This window comes from Oncorhynchus nerka, linkage group LG22 (genome assembly GCF_034236695.1).
Source record: "Oncorhynchus nerka isolate Pitt River linkage group LG22, Oner_Uvic_2.0, whole genome shotgun sequence".
Taxonomy (NCBI): domain Eukaryota; kingdom Metazoa; phylum Chordata; class Actinopteri; order Salmoniformes; family Salmonidae; genus Oncorhynchus; species Oncorhynchus nerka.
Genome location: NC_088417.1, coordinates 85,044,632 through 85,065,642, shown reverse-complemented (window position 1 = coordinate 85,065,642; position 21,011 = coordinate 85,044,632). Strand labels below are relative to the sequence as shown.

Below are 21,011 nucleotides of genomic sequence, written 5' to 3'. Positions count from 1 at the left end.
TGACTTGGGCACAATAGACAGATGGTAGACATTGCCCCATGCCCCCTCCCCCAACCCCAACCCACCCTTCAACCATGCCCAACTGGAACAGGGCCCCCCTAGTCTGGACCCTTCCCCTTCCCCCTTTCTGCCCTCTCCAGCACCCCATCAATAACCACCAGTGACAAATCCCCCCGACACACACACACCACAAAAGAAAAACATTTAGTTCTTTCCAATCAAGTTTAATGAAAAGATCTTTATAAAGATGACACTCATATCTGTACATTAAGAGACTGCAGGTTAACCAGTGGACTCTGAATCATGACATTGTGTTGAATCACGTGGTGGTACAGCGAGAACCACACAGATCAAGAAACTCCTGAACACAAAGCTCTGAGGAATTGAACTTTGGAGTTTCTCAGTAAAGCATGTTGAAGACTGAGAAAAATATATATAATTGAACAAATATTTAGTAGAACAGAGAAACTTGTACAAAGACAGAGTAAATTAATACATAAAGCCAGCTTTGACATGGTTTCATGCCCAGAAGTCTTAGGAATTATATGAATAGACCTGCTGCCTTAGACTGCCTTTGGTTTAGTTCATAAGTGGCTTGGTTTGGATTAGTAGTGGCACGTGTGACTATGTACATATTTATGCTGCCATAGACACCTTTGGTTTTCAGATAGAGATTAAACAAGAAGCGTCTCTGTAATAGTAACAATACCAGCCTTTAACAGAAGTTGCTTTGACAAAACCAATGCTTTCTGTAGAGTAGAATACAATACATCTTGTATCTGTACCAGGAGTCAGTGGTCCCATACCAATGGATAAGACCACCTATAGAACAGATGACAACAACAACACAGATTACATTCTCAGAAGAACAGGAAACAATGTAGCACAATAAAAAACATTTCATCTTTGTGTTCTACATGCTTTGGATGAGGTAAAAGTGGTACAAAACACCTATACCACAGGAGCAGTACATTCCCACTGTCTCCAGTGTCTTGGGCTGGGAGCTTGATCTTATTTATAGCCATATCATGTTTAAAGGGTCCTTTCACCCAATATATCATAGTTTGACGTTCTCACACAGAGTGGTTGTCAAGCTATTTGGGGTTAACTAACCCTTTAACATATTTTCTCTCTAAACTGTATTAGCAGTAACAAAGTAATAAAGCCCCTGACTATCATCCACTGAGATATCATAAAGCGGTTTAAAACAGGATCCAACTAATAAATACATTCATCAATAGACTACACTGTCTGTAAGTGACTGCAACAACTTAGTTAATAAGAGAGAGACAGTAAGAGATAAATAGAATAATGTAACTGGATAAAGGGTTTGTGACCAAATCCCTGACTGGTGTACTCGGAGGTAATATTTCCTATTCTTAAAAATAATGAGTTGTAGACTAAATAACTCGATATTACAGCCTACTCCCTTTTCACATGTTGTTTCTACCCCTTCGTAAAACATTTGGTTGGTCACAACAAACAATCAACAACAAACAAGATATCAAAAATGGCTTCATCATATTTTCATAACATGCGGATACTTAAGTTTACAGGCTCAACAATACATGCAAATAAACATAATGCTGTTCTTTTCTTTGTTTCTAGACGTGAAAAAACGATTCCTTGCCTGAGGTCTGACTGTTCGGTTTATGTAAACAATGAGATCACGCTCCCACACACTCACACTTTACGCCACACAAGCCGCCAGTCGTTCAGTATGTGCTTTGGTTTAGAAAATAGTCTGTTGATTTGGAACAAGCTTGTGTCTTTTATACAATGCATGCTGATAACATTCAAGAACTAATATTTTATAATATATTTTAAACACCTCTACCTTTTATCCAGAAGTTATTTGAAAGATAATCACCACCCACCTCCTTTAAAAAAATCGCTTGCTTAGGAAACTAGTGTTTTTGCTTTCTGACAGTACAGACAGTTTGACAACACAGCAGAGGGTTCTTCAGTTAAAATGTGAGGAACCATCCCTGAAGATATGGTTTAGAGTTATCACCCTCACAGCTGAAACATGTTTATCCTTTTCGCTCTGCTCTTTCATTTCATCTGTCCACATTCTAAATGCCTGAACCAAAACAAGCAGAGTTTTGCAGTTTACCGGAACTCATAAGTGTGGATATGTACTTTATGGACGCCAGACCCTGACATCAATGTTCCTGAGTTATGTACACTTTTCTGAAGTAAAAAGGACTTTTTCAACACTTAAGTGATAAACATGTAGGAAAGAGAATTTTAAAACTATGTACTTACTAGTCTAAAACGAAGCAATTACAACACATTCTTAGATGTTCAGAAATGACACGTATGTAGTCCTCCTGAGGACATAGTGAAGACAAAGTAAGGCAATGAGGTGAGGTTGGTCCAATCAACATGAGTCATTTCTACCACAAGGCTGTTTGTGTGGAACTAGGAGTGGACATAATAGCATCGTTAAAACTACACTGACATTGAAAAACGTTAGTTGTTGTTGTTAGTTTGCAATCATTTTCTCTTTGGATTTCACCTTACAATCTCCTACACTAGTACCAGTAACACACTTATCCAGGAGGCAATACTCTCCCCTCCTCACAGCATTAACAGACGAGAGGAAAAGCAAAAGCAAACGTAATACAGGGATACTGGGAGAGTATTATTAAATGGTTCATCTGAAGAGTGAAGAGGTAGCAGTGTGACAGGGCTAGTAGCAGTAGACCAGCCTTTTAAAAATGCAGACAAAACAACGGTACCAACAGAATATGATGCCTCAAATTAAAAAGAAACACCCCTACCTGACTCAAACCCCTTAAAGTAGAAATACCCAGACTAAACATTCACAAACGCATAACTAAGTTCTCAAACATTTTACACCCAAGTTAAACTACAAAGTCTGACCTATGAACTACAAATAAAGCAAACATTGCTGTTAGAACACCCCTGATCATTTTCTAATAATGCCACGTTTCCAACAGGCAGTGTATGTAAAGGTGATATGTTATTATATGCACACTGGCTAGGCTGACTCACCTGTCCTATCTAGCTGGAGAACATAATATTAGTGACTGCTAGCCAACTTTGCCTGGGGTTCAGTATGTGTCTGATAATGAGGCAGGAGAGCCAATGAGGTCCCCCATTGGCCAGCGAGAGACAGCTACAACAGCCTGGAGGATCGACAGCACGGACTGACACCCTGGGAGGGCTAGTTTGGTTGGATGCTAAAAGCTATCATCAAAACATATTTGAGCCACCTGGGATGGGGAGGAAGGCGTCTTTGGTTTTATGTCAGATGGAGAGGTGTGGTGTGTTGACCCTGAGATAGCCAGAACAGCTGGCTGAATGTGGATTTATGATGGGTTCTAAGGGTGAAGTAATGGTTGGTATTAGTAAGATGAGGAACAGTTCTCAAATAGAGGTACGGAATCATGGTTGCCATGATGAGGGTTATAGTTGTTAAGCGGATGAGGGTATGGATGATAGTTGTTAAGAGGTTGAGGGTACGGATTAACACTGGTAACCGGGATCCTGGGACTGTCCCTGGACCACTCGTCACATTTCCCGAAAACAAATGGTGACAAGACCCGGGAAATGACCAAATAACTGTAGGCTATATTGATTTAAACTGGTGTTGAGAACAACGTGGTGGAGGTGGGAAGCACAGGAGTGAGAGGACGAGGAAACAGGCATTGGGCCGAGGAAAAGCGCAGAGAGAGGATAACACCTGAGTTATGATCAACTGAATTATGAAAATATTCTTGGTTACACTGAAACTGCCAAAGTTATATCCAACCGTTATACTAAATTAAAGCAATAGTCGTGTGTGGTCAACTAGATGATCATTTCAGCAGTTTTAATTAAGACAGCACCATCACACTGCTTCGAGACAAGCGTGGGGGACTCGTCTAGATAAATCAATCAATGTCCGGTTTTTGTTTTCACTGAATCTCCGTTAGGATATTTGGTAGGCTGGGGAAATGTTAGTCAAGTTGAGGTGAGTGCTGGTGATCATCTTTACTCTAGTTTGCTCATATATTAGCTGATCAGAAAATGTTGCTAGCATGTTATACAAGTCTGCTTGCTCTTCACTCGCATAGTAGCCTGTCCCACTCGCAACAAAAAGCCTGTGTCAATCAATCAATGTGATTTTGTTTCACTGAATCTCTGTCTATATATTTGGTTGATTTATCTTGGCTGGACAAGTAGAAGTGGTAGTTAATTTATTCGTTTATCACTGATCAGAAACATTTAGAATGGAATAATGTAGTCAAATTCAAGTGTATTATCTATTGACTCAGGTAGTAGCCTTATATAGAGCCTAGGCTATTTTCCTATAGTCCCAATAATCCCACTGAAACCAGAAATCTTGATTCTTGTCTCGAAATAAAATTCCTATCTTCATTCTGTAATCCATAGGTTGCACTATCAATGCATGTCTGCTTATGCTCCTGAGTGGCGCAGCGGTCTAAGGTACTGCATCTCAGTGCTAGAGTCGTCACTACCCTTGTTCGATTCCAGGCTGTATCACAGTGATTGGGAGTTCCATAGGGCGGCGCACAATTGGCCCACCGTCTTCCGGGTCAGGGTCTGGCCGGGGTGGGCTGTCATTGTAAATAAGAATTTGTTCTTAACTGACTTGTCTAATTAAATAAAGGTTCAATAAATACAAATAAAACAATGCATGTCAAAATACCTGGAACATTCCCCCGCTTCTCTGCTCTGTTTCGTAGTTCTGTCCATATGAGAGGATCGGTACAGAATGTGAGATCAACAAACAGTACGAGAGTAGAGAGTATGGTCCCCGTTAAGATACATTGATCTTTAAACAATTTCCTCTCTTCAACTACTAGTTATTCATGAGCTGATCTGCTGTCTGTATAATCATCAACTCCATTTTGCCAAAGAGGAGATATTTTGTCATTCGTTGGAGGTTAACAAGCGTAGCAACTTTAGTCATTTGACTTTTGTTTGACTGCCGTTACAAAGTTTGTATGATTCGACAACACTATAGCCTCCTCTGGGTGCGCTCTGTGGGTCCTGACCATGCTCTGTCTCGAGATAGCATATTTCAGCAGTAGTCCTGGGCTAAATTCATTGAGTAACATGATAATGCTCGGAATTCATGAACGGCCTGTTTCGCAATTCACAACAATGTCATTGGTGACCAAAGTTACTCTATCATTACTAAATATCAGTTTCACTTGCTGTGAAACCTTTACAGTGGCGCAGCCAAGCCGGCATTGTGGCACAGCGACAATCTTATTTTGGGAGAACCCAGGCATAGTGACATATCTTGGTTTTAAAGGCTTGAGAATGGGCACTTCCATTTTTCTGCGGTATTTCCCGGGACTCTTGGGATAAATATCAATTATTGCCCATATTAAAACTTGGTAGGTTTTCGTGAAAATATGAATCCCTAGTTGAGGGTATGGGTGATAGTTGTTACGAGGGTGAGGGTATAAGCGATAGTTGTTAAGAGGTTGAAAATATTGGTAAAGTTACTCGGGGTGAGTGGTTATAAAGGTGAGGTAATTCATTTCAAGGTGAGTTTCTGAAGTTGAGGTAGAACCCATGTGTGTTTACAAGGGTGATGAGGTACTATAGGTAACCGAGGCTCCAGATGGTTAGCTGAAAATGAGGTAGAAGCCAGGTGTGTTTACAAGGGTGATGAGGTACTATAGGTAACAGAGGGTCCAGATAGTTATCTGAAGATGAGGTAGACAGCCTAATAGAACCCAGGTAGCTGTGGTTCAGCTGCAGTAACCATGGTGAAGTGTCCTCTATGAGGGCGAGGTGTGCATCCTCATATGACTAAGGAGGTTGCGTTGCTGGGTGAACTTTCCGCCACACAGCTGGCACTCGTACGGCTTCTCCCCCGAATGGACCCGCATGTGCTCGGCGAGGCGGTACTGTCGTGTGAAGCGCATGCCGCACTCCTCGCAGGCGAAGGGCTTGAGGCCCAGGTGACTCCTCATGTGGCGCGTCATGGTGCCTCGCTGAGTGAACAGCTTGCCACAGATGTTACAGGGGAATGGCCTGTTCAGCCAATGGCTCTTCTCGTGTTGCCGTAGTGATGTCGCGTCCTTGCAGCTCTTACTGCAGACTGTACAGAGATGCCCAGGTTCTTCAGGGTCAGGCTTCATCCCCTTTGATGCAGAGTCATCTGGGCATGTGTCCGGATCTTTGTCCTTCAAGTATCCACCACATTCCTCTTCCTCTTCCTCCTCCTCATCTTTCAGGTAGAGTTGGTCGTGGGTGTGTGTGTCGACATGGGCATTGAGCTGTTCGGAGCTGGGGAAGCCTTTCCCACAGGGGATGCAGACGTACAGGTTGTCCCCCACACCTGGCTCAAACCCTGGCTGGGGCTGACGGTAGATGTAGTTGGTGTTTCCATTTCTCCTCCCTTTTCTTCCTCCTCCTCCTCCTCTTCCACTGTGCCCGCTCCCCTCACTCTGATCTAGACCGTTCTCCTCTCCATCCACCTCTCCATCCTCCAGCTCTGGGGTCACTTTATCACCTCTGGGCCTCTTGCGAGGGGCTCTGGGCTGGAGGTCTGTGGAGGTCTTTGGAGGCTCTGGCTTAGCACTAGACGTTGTGGGAGGAGTGGGAGTGGGGGAGAGAGAGGAGGAGTGGGGGGAAGAGCTCTGGAGCAGACTGCTGGGGGACACCTCCTCTGTGGCAGTGCTCTCTGACGGACTCCTTTTGGACAGGTCCAGTCCCAGCCCATTACTCCTACCTTCTCCAGAGGGGCTGAGGGAGGCACAGCGCGAGCCTGAAATAAACACCTTCTCGGACAGATCCTCTCTCAGCCTTCCCTCCTGGCTCGGTCTCTGGTTCCCCTTCTGGTGCTGGTGGTTGTGGAGGGGGGTGGAGGAGAGGCAGAGGGGGCCAGGGGTGTGTCCATTTGGGGTTGGGGAGGTGGAAGAGGAGGGGGTCATCTTGTTGGAGCTGGAGGGGGTCTGACCGTTGTGTTTGAGCTTCCTGCGACAGAGAGCAGCCAGTTCAGTCAGTTGGAGGTAGGAGGCGGCGATCAGGAGAGACGAGATACTGTGGTCACTGACGGAGTCGGAATTGGACAGACAACCTGTATAGATGAAGTCCAACACCTAGAGGAAAGGGGGGTAGAGAGTCATCTTTATATTGTCCCAATGAGCAATTTGTTTCACAGCAAGTTGATATCAGAATGCAGATAAAACAGCTAGGCTTCACAGCATTGATGTGGAAACTAAAACGTTGATTAATGTGTACCGTCCGTGGCTACTAAATTACATGAATGACAGAGTCCCATAGAAATATGTCTGTATATGTGACTGTGGTCAGTGAGACACTGCCCGTCAAGTGACCCACCTGTCTGAAAATGGAGGGGCTGACCATCTCTGTGTCCAGGTTGATGAGGTTATCGTGGGGGACCAGCGACTTGAAGTAGACGCTGCTAGCCGCCAGGACGTTCTTGTGGGCGCGGAACAGCGCGTTCTCCACCACGATGATGACATCACACAGGTATCCTTTGGCTCGCTGCTGGTTCAGCTGCAGTAGCAGCTGCTTTGAATGATTCTGCTGTTCCATCACACACACTTTGGTTTACACACCTGGGGAGAGAGGGAGAGTTCAGTTCTGAGAACTCAAAGAAATCCCACCACTAATGTTCTGAGACTAATTTAAACTCCTGCAGGTCCAAACGTGCTCCTGAAATTCTTGCAATGCCCAGGATGCCTAAAAAAATAAATGTAAAAAGTTGCCCAAGTACGGCCAATACATTACACCTCTCTGCTCACCCTGAAAACATCACTGTTTTCCTCAAAGATGGGCCTCAACAACATACTGGCAGGAGGAAGAAAGATAACCAACGTGATCAACTAACCACCAACCCACTAACGAATACCAACAAATATCAAAAACCTGGTAAAAAATAACCTAAATTGTTTTTTTTGCTGCTCTACCATTTATTCTTGGCCCATTGTAGCTTCTCTGGTAGCAATAGATTCTGAGGAACCAGAGAAAGTAACCATGAAATGGTTCTATTCATTATCACAGCACACACACACTGTAACCCAGCGCTACAGTATTGTCAGCTAACCCAGTAGAGACTATGTGCTCCTGATCAGCCATAAATGGAACTCATTAGATGGGTAAAGGACTGCACGTGTCATCGCTAACGCTCATATCTATATACACCCACCCTGACAGTATGTGAAGTGAGAATTCAGGTGGGCTTTGATAATGGCAAATTGTTAACTGCTTTCGAAAAAGAAACAAGTTAGGCTGCGTTCACACAGGCAGCCCAATTCTGATATATCTTTTTTCTTTTGACCAATCAGATCAGCTCTGAAAAAGATCTGATGTGATTGGTCAAAAGACCCATTAGAGGAAAAAAACATAATTGGGCTACAAATTCTTATTTTCAATGACGGCCTAGGAACAGTGGGTTAACTGCCTTATTCAGGGGCAGAACGACAGATATTTACCTTGTCAGCTCGGAGATTCAATCTTGCAACCTTTCGGTTACTAGTCCAATGCTCTAACCACTAGGCTACCTGCCGCCCCAACGCAGCCTATCAGACTTCATTTACCGGGTTAAACAATTAGTTTAGCCAGTCAGTAACGTCGCCAGAATACAGATCCCAGTAGAAAATCATAAGCTGCCCTACACTGGTGCGGTATCAGGGGAAAGAAAACAGGGTCTTCTTAAAGCAGTCTTCTTAAAAGCAGAACACAAATACTCACATACTCACAGGGTCCTACAAAAGTGTAGGACCCTTTTGCCATCAGAACATGCTCAATTCGTCAGGGCATAGACTCTAGAAGGTGTTTGAAAAGCTGGCCCATGTTGACTCCAATGCTTCTCAAGTTGGCTGGATGTCCTTTGGGCGGTGGACCATTCTTGATAGACACAGGATTCTGTTGAGCGTGAAAACCCCAGCAGCGTTGCAGTCCTTGGGCACAAACCGGTGCGCCTGGCACCTACTACCATACCCAGTTCAAAGGCACAAAAATATTTTGTCATGCCCATTCACCCTTTGAATGGCACACATAAAAGACAGTACTGTGCAGCCGTCTTCATCGACCTGGCCAAGGCTTTCGACTCTGTCAATCACCATATTCTTATCGGCAGACTCAGTAGCCTCGGTTTTTCTAATGACCGCCTTGTCTGGTTCACCAACTACGCCCAACTAGAATCACCACTCTGGATGGTTCCGACCTAGAATATGTGGACATCTATAAGTACCTAGGTGTCTGGCTAGACTGTAAACTCTCCTTCCAGACTCATATCAAACATCTCCAATCTAAAATCAAATCTGTGGTCGGCTTTCTATTCCGCAACAAAGCCTCCTTCACTCACGCCGCCAAACTTACCCTAGTAAAACTGACTATCCTACCGATCCTCGACTTCGGCGATGTCATCTACAAAATAGCTTCCAATACTCTACTCAGCAAACTGGATGCAGTTTATCACAGTGCCATCTGTTTTTTTACTAAAGCACCTTATACCACCCACCACTGCGACCTGTATGCTCTAGTTGGCAGGCCCTCGCTACATATTCGTCGCCAGACCCACTGGCTCCAGGTCATCTACAAGTCCATGCTAGGTAAAGCTCCGCCTTATCTCAGCTCACTGGTCACGATGGCAACACCCACCCGTAGCACGCGCTCCAGCAGGTGTATCTCACTGATCATCCCTAAAGACAACACCTCATTTGTCCGCCTTTCCTTCCAGTTCTCTGCTGCTTGTGACGGGAATGAATTGCAAAAATCACTGAAGTTGGAGACTTTTATCTCCCTCACCAACTTTAAACATCTGCTATCTGAGCAGCTAACCGATCGCTGCAGCTGTACATAGTCTATCGGTAAATAGCCCACCCAATTTACCTACCTCATTCCCATACTGTTTTTATTTATTTACTTTTCTGCTCTTTTGCACACCAGTATATCTTCCTGCACATGACCATCTGATCATTTATCACTCCAGTGTTAATCTGCAAAATTGTAATTATTCGCCTACCTCCTCATGCCTTTTGCACACAATGTATATAGACTATTTTTCTCTACTGTGTTATTGACTTTTTTTGATTGTTTACTCCATGTGTAACTCTGTGTTGTCTGTTCACACTGCTATGCTTTATCTTGGCCAGGTCGCAGTTGTAAATGAGAACTTGATCTCAACTAGCCTACCTGGTTAAATAAAGGTGAAATAAAATAAAAATACACAATCCATGTCTTAATTGTCTCAGGGCTTAAAAATCATTTAAGCTGTCTTCTCCCCTTCATCTACACTGATTGAAGTGGATTTAACAAGTGACATCAATATTGGATCATAGCTTTTTCCTGGATTCACCTGGTCAGTCTGTCATGGAAAGAGCAGGTGACGATGTTTTGTACACTCAGTGTATAATCAGTGTTATTAATTAGGCTTACTGTTAACATAAGCCTACAACCATTATCATATGCCAGGTATTGGTATTCAAACACCTGCTTTAGATAAAGGTTTTTATGTAAACAACTTGATTGGAGCAATTAACAATAGTTCTATTTACAGTACTGAGCTTCAGCAAAACTTAAAACCAAACTACTCTCTAGTTCTAATCTTTTATATCCCCCTCCTCCAATCTGCTGCCCTACATCTGTACGAGTAGCATTTACATTTGAGTCATTTAGCAGACGCTCTTATCCAGAGCAACTTACAGTATTGAGAGTATACATATACATGTATGAAAAAGTACGTATATACATATATATGTACGTATATACATATGTACATATATACAAATATATGTACGTATATACATATATACGTACGTATATACATATATACATATGTACATATATACATATGTACACACACACACACATGTCCCCTGTGGGAATCAAATCCACAAACTTTGTCGTTGCAAGTACCATGCTCTACCAACTGAGCTGCACGGGACCCTTGGGTAATTTAAAAACAGGATGGTAAAAAATTTGAAATAGTACTACTGATAACAACGCATCTACTCAGTCTTGCCATCAATACAGTATCACAAAACACACGCTCCCTCAACCAAAAATACACACTGAAACAAAAGAGTTGTTTGGGTAATCCATCTAACGACTGCACAACACACTGAGGGTGATAAGATGCTGAGGGTCCATTTATGAGCCTTACAGCCCCGTTCTGCCCCCCTACTACCCTGCCTGCTCAAAAATCACCTCGTCGCTTAAGATGAGAGAACCATAGACTTACAGTATATAATCAAGCCATAACCAGGAAGGCAGGCTGGACAAAACAGGCCGTAACCAAGGCATCTGGAGGGAAGAGAGAACAGAGAGCAGGCCATATAACCAGGTGGTCTGGTCTGGAGAGGATGTCTGGCCTACAGGATCAATGAGTTAGCCTCGCCAGAATCTGATAAACACCCCTGTTTATAAATCATTTCAATATAGGTTGCCTGTACTGTTCTATCTTGTGTTCTAGCCTGTGTTCTGTAACTGTTCTACCCAGTGTTCTGTAACTGTTCTTGTCTGTTCTGTTCTACCCAGTGTTCTGTAACTGTTCTGTTCTACCCAGTGTTCTGTAACTGTTCTTGTCTGTTCTGTTCTACCCAGTGTTCTGGAACTGTTCTTGTCTGTTCTGTTTTACCCAGTGTTCTGGAACTGTTCTTGTCTGTTCTGTTCCACCCAGTGTTCTGGAACTGTTCTTGTCTGTTCTGTTCTACCCAGTGTTCTGTAACTGTTCTTGTCTGTTCTGTTCTACCCAGTGTTCTGTAACTGTTCTAGTCTGTTCTGTTCTACCCAGTGTTCTGTAACTGTTCTGTTCTACCCAGTGTTCTGTAACTGTTCTGTTCTACCCAGTGTTCTGTAACTGTTCTAGTCTGTTCTGTTCTACCCAGTGTTCTGTAACTGTTCTACCCAGTGTTCTGTAACTGTTCTGTTCTACCCAGTGTTCTGTAACTGTTCTAGTCTGTTCTGTTCTACCCAGTGTTCTGTAACTGTTCTAGTCTGTTCTGTTCTACCCAGTGTTCTGTAACTGTTCTGTTCTACCCAGTGTTCTGAAACTGTTCTAGTCTGTTCTGTTCTACCCAGTGTTCTGTAACTGTTCTTGTCTGTTCTGTTCTGTTCTACCCAGTGTTCTGTAACTGTTCTTGTCTGTTCTGTTCTACCCAGTGTTCTGAAACTGTTCTAGTCTGTTCTGTTCTACCCAGTGTTCTGTAACTGTTCTGTTCTACCCAGTGTTCTGTAACTGCTCTAGTCTGTTCTGTTCTACCCAGTGTTCTGTAACTGTTCTGTTCTACCCAGTGTTCTGTAACTGTTCTGTTCTACCCAGTGTTCTGTAACTGTTCTGTTCTACCCAGTGTTCTGTAACTGTTCTTGTCTGTTCTGTTCTACCCAGTGTTCTGGAACGGTTCTTGTCTGTTCTGTTCTACCCAGTGTTCTGGAACTGTTCTAGTCTGTTCTGTTCTACCCAGTGTTCTGTAACTGTTCTACCCAGTGTTCTGTAACTGTTCTAGTCTGTTCTGTTCTACCCAGTGTTCTGTAACTGCTCTAGTCTGTTCTGTTCTACCCAGTGTTCTGTAACTGCTCTAGTCTGTTCTGTTCTACCCAGTGTTCTGTAACTGCTCTAGTCTGTTCTGTTCTACCCAGTGTTCTGCAACTGTTCTAGTCTGTTCTGTTCTACCCAGTGTTCTGCAACTGTTCTAGTCTGTTCTGTTCTACCCAGTGTTCTGTAACTGTTCTGTTCTACCCAGTGTTCTGTAACTGCTCTAGTCTGTTCTGTTCTACCCAGTGTTCTGTAACTGTTCTTGTCTGTTCTGTTCTACCCAGTGTTCTGTAACTGTTCTGTTCTACCCAGTGTTCTGTAACTGTTCTTGTCTGTTCTGTTCTACCCAGTGTTCTGTAACTGTTCTGTTCTACCCAGTGTTCTGTAACTGTTCTTGTCTGTTCTGTTCTACCCAGTGTTCTGGAACTGTTCTTGTCTGTTCTGTTCTACCCAGTGTTCTGGAACTGTTCTTGTCTGTTCTGTTCTACCCAGTGTTCTGGAACTGTTCTTGTCTGTTCTGTTCTACCCAGTGTTCTGTAACTGCTCTAGTCTGTTCTGTTCTACCCAGTGTTCTGTAACTGTTCTTGTCTGTTCTGTTCTACCCAGTGTTCTGAAACTGTTCTAGTCTGTTCTGTTCTACCCAGTGTTCTGTAACTGTTCTGTTCTACCCAGTGTTCTGTAACTGCTCTAGTCTGTTCTGTTCTACCCAGTGTTCTGGAACTGTTCTTGTCTGTTCTGTTCTACCCAGTGTTCTGGAACTGTTCTTGTCTGTTCTGTTCTCCCCAGTGTTCTGGAACTGTTCTTGTCTGTTCTGTTCTACCCAGTGTTCTGGAACTGTTCTGTTCTACCCAGTGTTCTGGAACTGTTCTTGTCTGTTCTGTTCTCCCCAGTGTTCTGGAACTGTTCTTGTCTGTTCTGTTCTACCCAGTGTTCTGTAACTGCTCTAGTCTGTTCTGTTCTACCCAGTGTTCTGTAACTGCTCTAGTCTGTTCTGTTCTACCCAGTGTTCTGTAACTGTTCTAGTCTGTTCTGTTCTACCCAGTGTTCTGTAACTGTTCTGTTCTACCCAGTGTTCTGTAACTGCTCTAGTCTGTTCTGTTCTACCCAGTGTTCTGTAACTGTTCTTGTCTGTTCTGTTCTACCCAGTGTTCTGTAACTGTTCTGTTCTACCCAGTGTTCTGTAACTGTTCTTGTCTGTTCTGTTCTACCCAGTGTTCTGTAACTGTTCTAGTCTGTTCTGTTCTACCCAGTGTTCTGTAACTGTTCTTGTCTGTTCTGTTCTACCCAGTGTTCTGTAACTGTTCTTGTCTGTTCTGTTCTACCCAGTGTTCTGTAACTGTTCTGTTCTACCCAGTGTTCTGTAACTGTTCTAGTCTGTTCTGTTCTACCCAGTGTTCTGTAACTGTTCTTGTCTGTTCTGTTCTACCCAGTGTTCTGGAACTGCTCTCGTCTGTTCTGTTCTACCCAGTGTTCTGGAACTGTTCTTGTCTGTTCTGTTCTACCCAGTGTTCTGGAACTGTTCTGTTCTACCCAGTGTTCTGTAACTGTTCTAGTCTGTTCTGTTCTACCCAGTGTTCTGTAACTGCTCTAGTCTGTTCTGTTCTACCCAGTGTTCTGTAACTGCTCTAGTCTGTTCTGTTCTACCCAGTGTTCTGTAACTGTTCTGTTCTACCCAGTGTTCTGTAACTGCTCTAGTCTGTTCTGTTCTACCCAGTGTTCTGTAACTGCTCTAGTCTGTTCTGTTCTACCCAGTGTTCTGTAACTGTTCTGTTCTACCCAGTGTTCTGTAACTGTTCTTGTCTGTTCTGTTCTACCTAGTGTTCTGTAACTGTTCTGTTCTACCCAGTGTTCTGTAACTGTTCTTGTCTGTTCTGTTCTACCCAGTGTTCTGTAACTGTTCTGTTCTACCCAGTGTTCTGTAACTGTTATTGTCTGTTCTGTTCTACCCAGTGTTCTGTAACTGTTCTGTTCTACCCAGTGTTCTGTAACTGTTCTTGTCTGTTCTGTTCTACCCAGTGTTCTGTAACTGTTCTGTTCTACCCAGTGTTCTGTAACTGTTCTAGTCTGTTCTGTTCTACCCAGTGTTCTGTAACTGTTCTTGTCTGTTCTACCCAGTGTTCTGTAACTGTTCTTGTCTGTTCTACCCAGTGTTCTGTAACTGTTCTGTTCTACCCAGTGTTCTGTAACTGTTCTTGTCTGTTCTACCCAGTGTTCTGGAACTGTTCTTGTCTGTTCTGTTCTACCCAGTGTTCTGGAACTGTTCTAGCGTTCAGTCCTAGCCTGTGGGTTCTAACCTGTTCTCTGTAATATCCTATGTTCTGTTAGCCCGTGTTCAGTTTGGCTGTCCAGTGTTTCATCTGGTCTTCCTGGCAGAGATCACTGCCAGTAAATCACATGATCTGGTAATCTAGCTGGGCTTTAGGTCCGCTACAGGACGCAGTTTGGCCCTCTGGTAAGACCTAGGGAATACGGATAATCTGAGCCAGTCCAATTGACACTCCTTAATGCTCATTAACTTAAATTAACGGTTTTCTAGGAATAAAATAAACGTCCTTTCCACTCACCAGGTGGGCTAAACGTGGAAAGGGACATGAAAAATAACATCCCCATTGTTGAGCCAGGTTTACTCCCAGTGTTCTGGAAAAGGGCACCCCAAGGATAGCCCATGTCACATGTTTACTCCTAACTAGCTAACATAATTATTACTAAACACATGTTAACTCCTAACAGAATTAGTTTGTTAGATGCATGCCAAGATTTGAGGAGTGTAGTTGGCTGCCTCTTACTACCTTCTGATGGAAGACATTTTTTTTTAAAGTCTATTTGCTTCATATTATGGCAACTTTGTTCCGTCCAAGTTTGTGTTCATTCAGTTCAACCAAAAAAGGCCAGTAAGTTTTTACAGCCACAATCCTGAGTTTGTGTTTCAGCCTAACATTAGTCTTACCACCTGGTATAAAGCTGAGGGATGTGGCTGAGGAAATGTAACCACTAAAACTTATAGACCAAGCTAAAAAAGCAGAGACTGGCTGTACATAATAACATTGATTTGACGCCACAGTTTTTAAACATATTGCTACACATTGTTTGTGTAAAACTGAAATGGCAATAAAACATACAAATTTGAGTAAAATAACCTCAGGCCTATTCTGGGCCATGATAGGGTAAGAAAGTTGTACTAGCGGATGTAAATAATCATGATGCTTGTTATATATTCTTCAGGAACCAATGGGTATAAATCATTCATAGAAATTTAACAGCAGGAAACATTCTAAGAGCTAGTGGCAGCGATCAGAAAATAAATAAATAACCAAATCTACAAATTCCAGAACAATTATTTTTTATTTCAGCTATATATACACTATTTTGTAGAAATTCTGCTAGATTTTGGTCAAACCTACGTAGCAAAACGTTAAATCAATGCTACTGGTTGCTATGTTGCAAAAGCCCAACGTTTCTCACATACTGGAGAAACATTTAAATTCAATGCTGTGACCATCATCCTACAAGCAATCCAAACTAGTGTTGCTCTACCATGATCTAAAACAGGGATCAACAATTAGATTCAGCCGCGGGACCATTTGTTTCTTGAGCAGATGGTCAGAACATAATTACAAATCATTTGTAGACTGGAAATTGACTGCAAGAAGTCCAAATAGATATAATATTTAACGAAAACAATTAATTCAAATCTTGCTTACATTTGTATACAATCACATATAAATCTCTATTAGCATGGGTATACTTTGGATCAAAATTTCCAAAAATATTATCACTTGCAGCTGATTTGCTGGTGTTTTTACATTTTAACTCTAACAATAATAATAAACTCTAAAATGTATGATTCATTGATACAGTTGAGAGAACGAAATCTTGAAGGAAAAAAAATCAATAGGCGATAGGCCTACTCGTCTACCACAAAATTGATAATGCCCTACGTGCAGAGGGGGTGGCGAAGGGATCCACCAATGTCTTTTATTCAATTAGCCTATATATATATTTTTTTTAACATTTATTTTATTTCACCTTTATTTAATCAGGTAGGCCAATTGAGAACAAGTTATCTATTGCAACTGTGACCTGGCCAAGATAAAGCAAAGCAGTGTGACACATACAACAACACAGAGTTACACATGGAGTAAACAATAAGCTAATAACACAATAAACAAGTCAATGACACTGTAGAAAAAAAGAAAGTCTATATACAGTGTGTGCAAAAGGCATGAGGTGGTAAGGTAATAAATAGGCCATAGGAGCAAATAATTACAATTTAGCAGATTAACACTGGAGTGATAAATGAGCAGATGATGTGCGATCGGTTAGCTGCTCAGATAGCTGATGTTTAAAGTTAGTGAGGGAGATAAAAGTCTCCAACTTCAGCGATTTTTGCAATTCGTTCCAGTCACTGGCAGCAGAGAACTGGAAGGAAAGGCAGCCAAAGGGGTTGTTGGCTTTGGGGATGATGAAGTGAGATATACCTGCTGGAACGTGTGCTACGGGTGGGTGTTGTTATCATGACCAGTGAGCTGAGATAAGGCGGAGCTTTACCTAGCATAGACTTATAGATGACCTGGAGCCAGTGGGTCTGGCGACGATTGTGTAGTGAGGACCAGCCGACTAGAGCATACAGGTCAGGTGGTATAAGGTGATTTGGTAACAAAACGGATGGCACTGTGATAGACTGTATCCAGTTTGCTGAGTCGAAGTCGAGGATCGGTAGGATAGTCAGTTTTACGAGGGTACGTTTGGCGGCGTGAGTGAAGGAGGCTTTGTTGTGAAATAGAAAGCCGATTCTAGATTTGATTTTGGATTGGAGATGTTTAATATGAGTCTGGAAGGAGAGTTTACAGTCTAGCCAGACACCTAGGTATTTATAGTTGTCCACATATTCTAGGTCAGAACAGTCCAGGGTGGTGATGCTAGTCGGGCGGGCGGGTGCGGGCAGCGAACGGTTGAAAAGCATGCATTTGGTTTTACTAGCGTTTAAGAGCAGTTGGAGGCCACGGAAGGAGTGTTGTATGGCATTGAAGCTCATTTGGAGGTTAGTTAGCACAGTGTCCAAGGAAGGACCAGAAGTATACAGAATGGTGTCATCTGCGTAGAGGTGGATCAGGGAATCGCCCGCAGCAAGAGAGACATCATTGATATATACAGAGAAAAGAGTCGGCCCGAGAATTGAACCCTGTGGTACCCCCATAGAGACTGCCAGAAGTCCGGACAACATGCCCTCCGATTTGACACACTGAACTCTGTCTGCAAAGTAGTTGGTGAACCAGGCGAGGCAGTCATTCGAAAAATCAAGGCTATTGAGTCTGCTGATAAGAATACGGTGATTGACAGAGTCGAAAGCCTTGGCCAGGTCGTTGAAGACGGCTGCACAGTACTGTCTTTATCGATGGCGGTTATTATATTGTTTAGTACCTTGAGCGTGGCTGAGGTGCACCTGTGACCGGCTCGGAAGCCGGATTGCACAGAGGAGAAGTTACGGCGGGATTCTAAATGGTCAGTGATCTGTTTATTAACTTGGCATTCGAAGACTTTAGATCGGCAGGGCAGGATGGATATAGGTCTATAACAGTTTGGGTCTAGAGTGTCACCCCCTTTGAAGAGGGGGATGACGCGGAAGCTTTCCAATCTTTAGGGATCTCGGACGATACAAAAGAGAGGTTGAACAGGCTGGTAATAGGGGTTGCAACAATGGCGGCGGATAATTTTAGAAAGAGAGGGTCCAGATTGTCTAGCCCATCTGATTTATTTGGGTCCAGGTTTTGTAGTTCTTTCAGAACATCTGCTGTCTGGATCTGGGTGAAGGAGAAGCTGGGGAGGCTTGGGCGAGTAGCTGTGGGGGAGGCGGAGCTGTTGGCCAGGGTTGGAGTAGCCAGGAGGAAGGCATGGCCAGCCGTTGAGAAATGCTTATTGAAATGTTCGATTATCATGGATTTATCAGTGGTGACAGTGTTACCTAGCCTCAGTGCAGTGGGCAGCTGGGAGGAGGTGCTCTTGTTCTCCATGGACATTACAGTGTCCCCAAACTTTTTTGAGCTACAAGATGCAAATTTCTGCTTGAAAAAGCTAGCCTTTGCTTTCCTGACTGACAGTGTGTATTGGTTCCTGCCTTCCCTCAACAGTTGCATATCGCGGGGACTATTCGACGCTATTGCAGTCCGCCACAGGATGTTTTTGTGCTGGTCGAGGGCAGTCAGGTCTGGAGTGAACCAGGGGCTATATCTGTTCTTAGTTCTGCATTTTTTGAACGGGTCATGCTTATCTAAGATGGTGAGGAAATTACTTTTAAAGAATGACCAGGCACCCTCGACTGACGGGATGAAATCAATATCCTTCCAGGATACCCGGGCCAGGTCAATTAGAATGGCCTGCTCGCAGAAGTGTTTTACGGAGCGTTTGACAGAAATGAGGGGTGGTCGTTTGACTATGGATAAAGGCAATGAGGCAGTGATCGCTGAGATCCTGATTGAAAACAGCGGAGGTGTATTTGGAGGGCCAGCCCTACATCAAATCAAATTTGATTAGTCACGTGCGCCAGATACAACAGGTGTAGACCTTACAGTGAAATGCTTACTTACGAGCCACTAACCAACAGTTCAGTTAAAAAAAAAAAATATGGATAAGAATAAGAAATAAAGTAACAAGTAATTAAAGACCAGCTGTAAAAAATAACAATATATACAGGGGGGTGCTGGTACATGTACATACATCCAGTGGTATAAAGTACTTAAGTAAAAATACTGTAAAGTACTACTTATGTAGTTTTTGGGGGTTTCTGTACATGACTATTTATGTTTTTGACTTTTACTCCACTATATTCCTAAAGAAAATATATACTTTTTACTCCCTTACATTTCCCTGGCACCAAAAAGTACTCGTTACATTTTAAATGCTCAGGCAGGACAGAATTATGGTTCAATTCACTCACCTATCAATATAACGCTTTGTCATCCCTACTGCCATTGATCTGGCGGACTCACTAAACACAAATACTGAGTTTGGAAGTTCTTGGAGTGTCCAACGTCTGTCTAAAAAAATTAAATCATACTGTCTGAATTGCTTAATATAAGGAATTTGATGTATAGCATTTACTTTTACTCAAGTATGACCACTGCATACATCCAGATTTCAGTTAATATTCTTGGTTTGTTGAAAGTTATTCATCTTATTCCAAAGCTGTGAAAAACAAACCGAAGCCAGCAATCCACAGGCTAAAATTAGTGCAAGTATAGAGGTGGTTGCCAAGCTGGTAATACTAGTTCTGGAATTAGGCTATGCCCTCTGGGCATACAAGCCATTTGTTAGGCGTTTCTGGTATTTCTTCAAAAAACATAGTGCAACCTCTTGAACACAACCACACATGCCAACTTAAATAAAAAAACATGACAATCTGAGAAAATGACATATTTACCTTAATTAATTGATGAACACTGTTTATTTACTATCCTCTCTCACCTCACAACCCTCGGTTCACTATCTTGCTAAGGCCAAAATGTCATAAATAAGCCAACTTTGAGTATGTCAATTATGCTTTTAAAAACAAATGTAAAATATACTGTATGTTAGCAATCCTTCCTACAAAAGGACCCTTCTTGTGAAAATACCCAAAATCATAGTCTTTTTTTGTCCTCGCTTCGTATTAAATCCCTCTACTGGAGGTATGTTTAGGCCGGAGGTCATCCAGCCTGGTCCTGGACAGCTAGCAGGGGTCTAATCCTAATCAGTACTCACCCAATCGATTTAACCTAACCTGTATTTACCCCGGTTAGTCTCATTGAGATAAAAATCTATTTTGCAGAGAGACCCGGTCCAAGATAGCAGCAGGGTCAAAGTTTAAGTGCTGGGCTGGAACTGTCCACATACACGCACAAGACTTTAGAGAGGTAGAGATATTTGAAGAAGTGAGCAAGGCATTGTGAGCAAGACATTCTTGACATTTTTCAAAATAAGCCTCTGATCGTCAAACGTCCTCTGTGTTAATGTTGACAGAGTTTATTCTAACCAGAAACTGGTGTACCGGTTCGCCGTGGTTCATGTCATGTTAATGTCATGTTCCGTTTCTTCCTTTCAGTGGGAAGGGAGGGGGGTTGGATTGCATTAATCCCAGATACCTGAAATGAGACAGGCTGCCAGTATGGAGTAGGCTACCCCATTCATAGATGCAAACTGTTTTAGCGCCTATTGGCGATAGTATCTTCTGATCGGGGGAGTTTGTTAAGAGCCCCAACGCTAATCTAAACAAACACACATCGCTTGCTGTACGTTTCTGGAAACATAAGGAACGCATCTTTGATAAGAATATAGATATATTTTTAACAGGTTAAATTACTACATTTACATTTACATTTAAGTCATTTAGCAGACGCTCTTATCCAGAGCGACTTACAAATTGGTGCATTCACCTTATGACATCCAGTGGAGCAGCCACTTTACAATAGTGCATCTAAATCTTTTAAGGGGGGTGAGAAGGATTACTTTATCCTATCCTAGGTATTCCTTAAAGAGG

General features: G+C 42.8%; 1 protein-coding gene across 1 annotated transcript in view; it reads right to left on the bottom strand.

The window, feature by feature from the left end:
- Window positions 1–209: 209 nt before the first annotated feature.
- LOC115105902 (hypermethylated in cancer 2 protein-like) overlaps window positions 210–21,011 on the bottom strand; it is a 32,927-nt gene continuing 12,125 nt past the window's right edge. Inside the window, exons 2-3 of the mRNA XM_029628384.2 lie at window positions 7,336–7,577; window positions 210–7,094 (exon numbers count right to left, since the gene is read on the bottom strand). Of these exons, the coding sequence (XP_029484244.1) occupies window positions 5,769–7,094; window positions 7,336–7,554 (1,545 nt within the window). The 5' untranslated portion in view covers window positions 7,555–7,577 and the 3' untranslated portion in view covers window positions 210–5,768. The remainder of the gene's footprint in view (window positions 7,095–7,335; window positions 7,578–21,011) is intronic.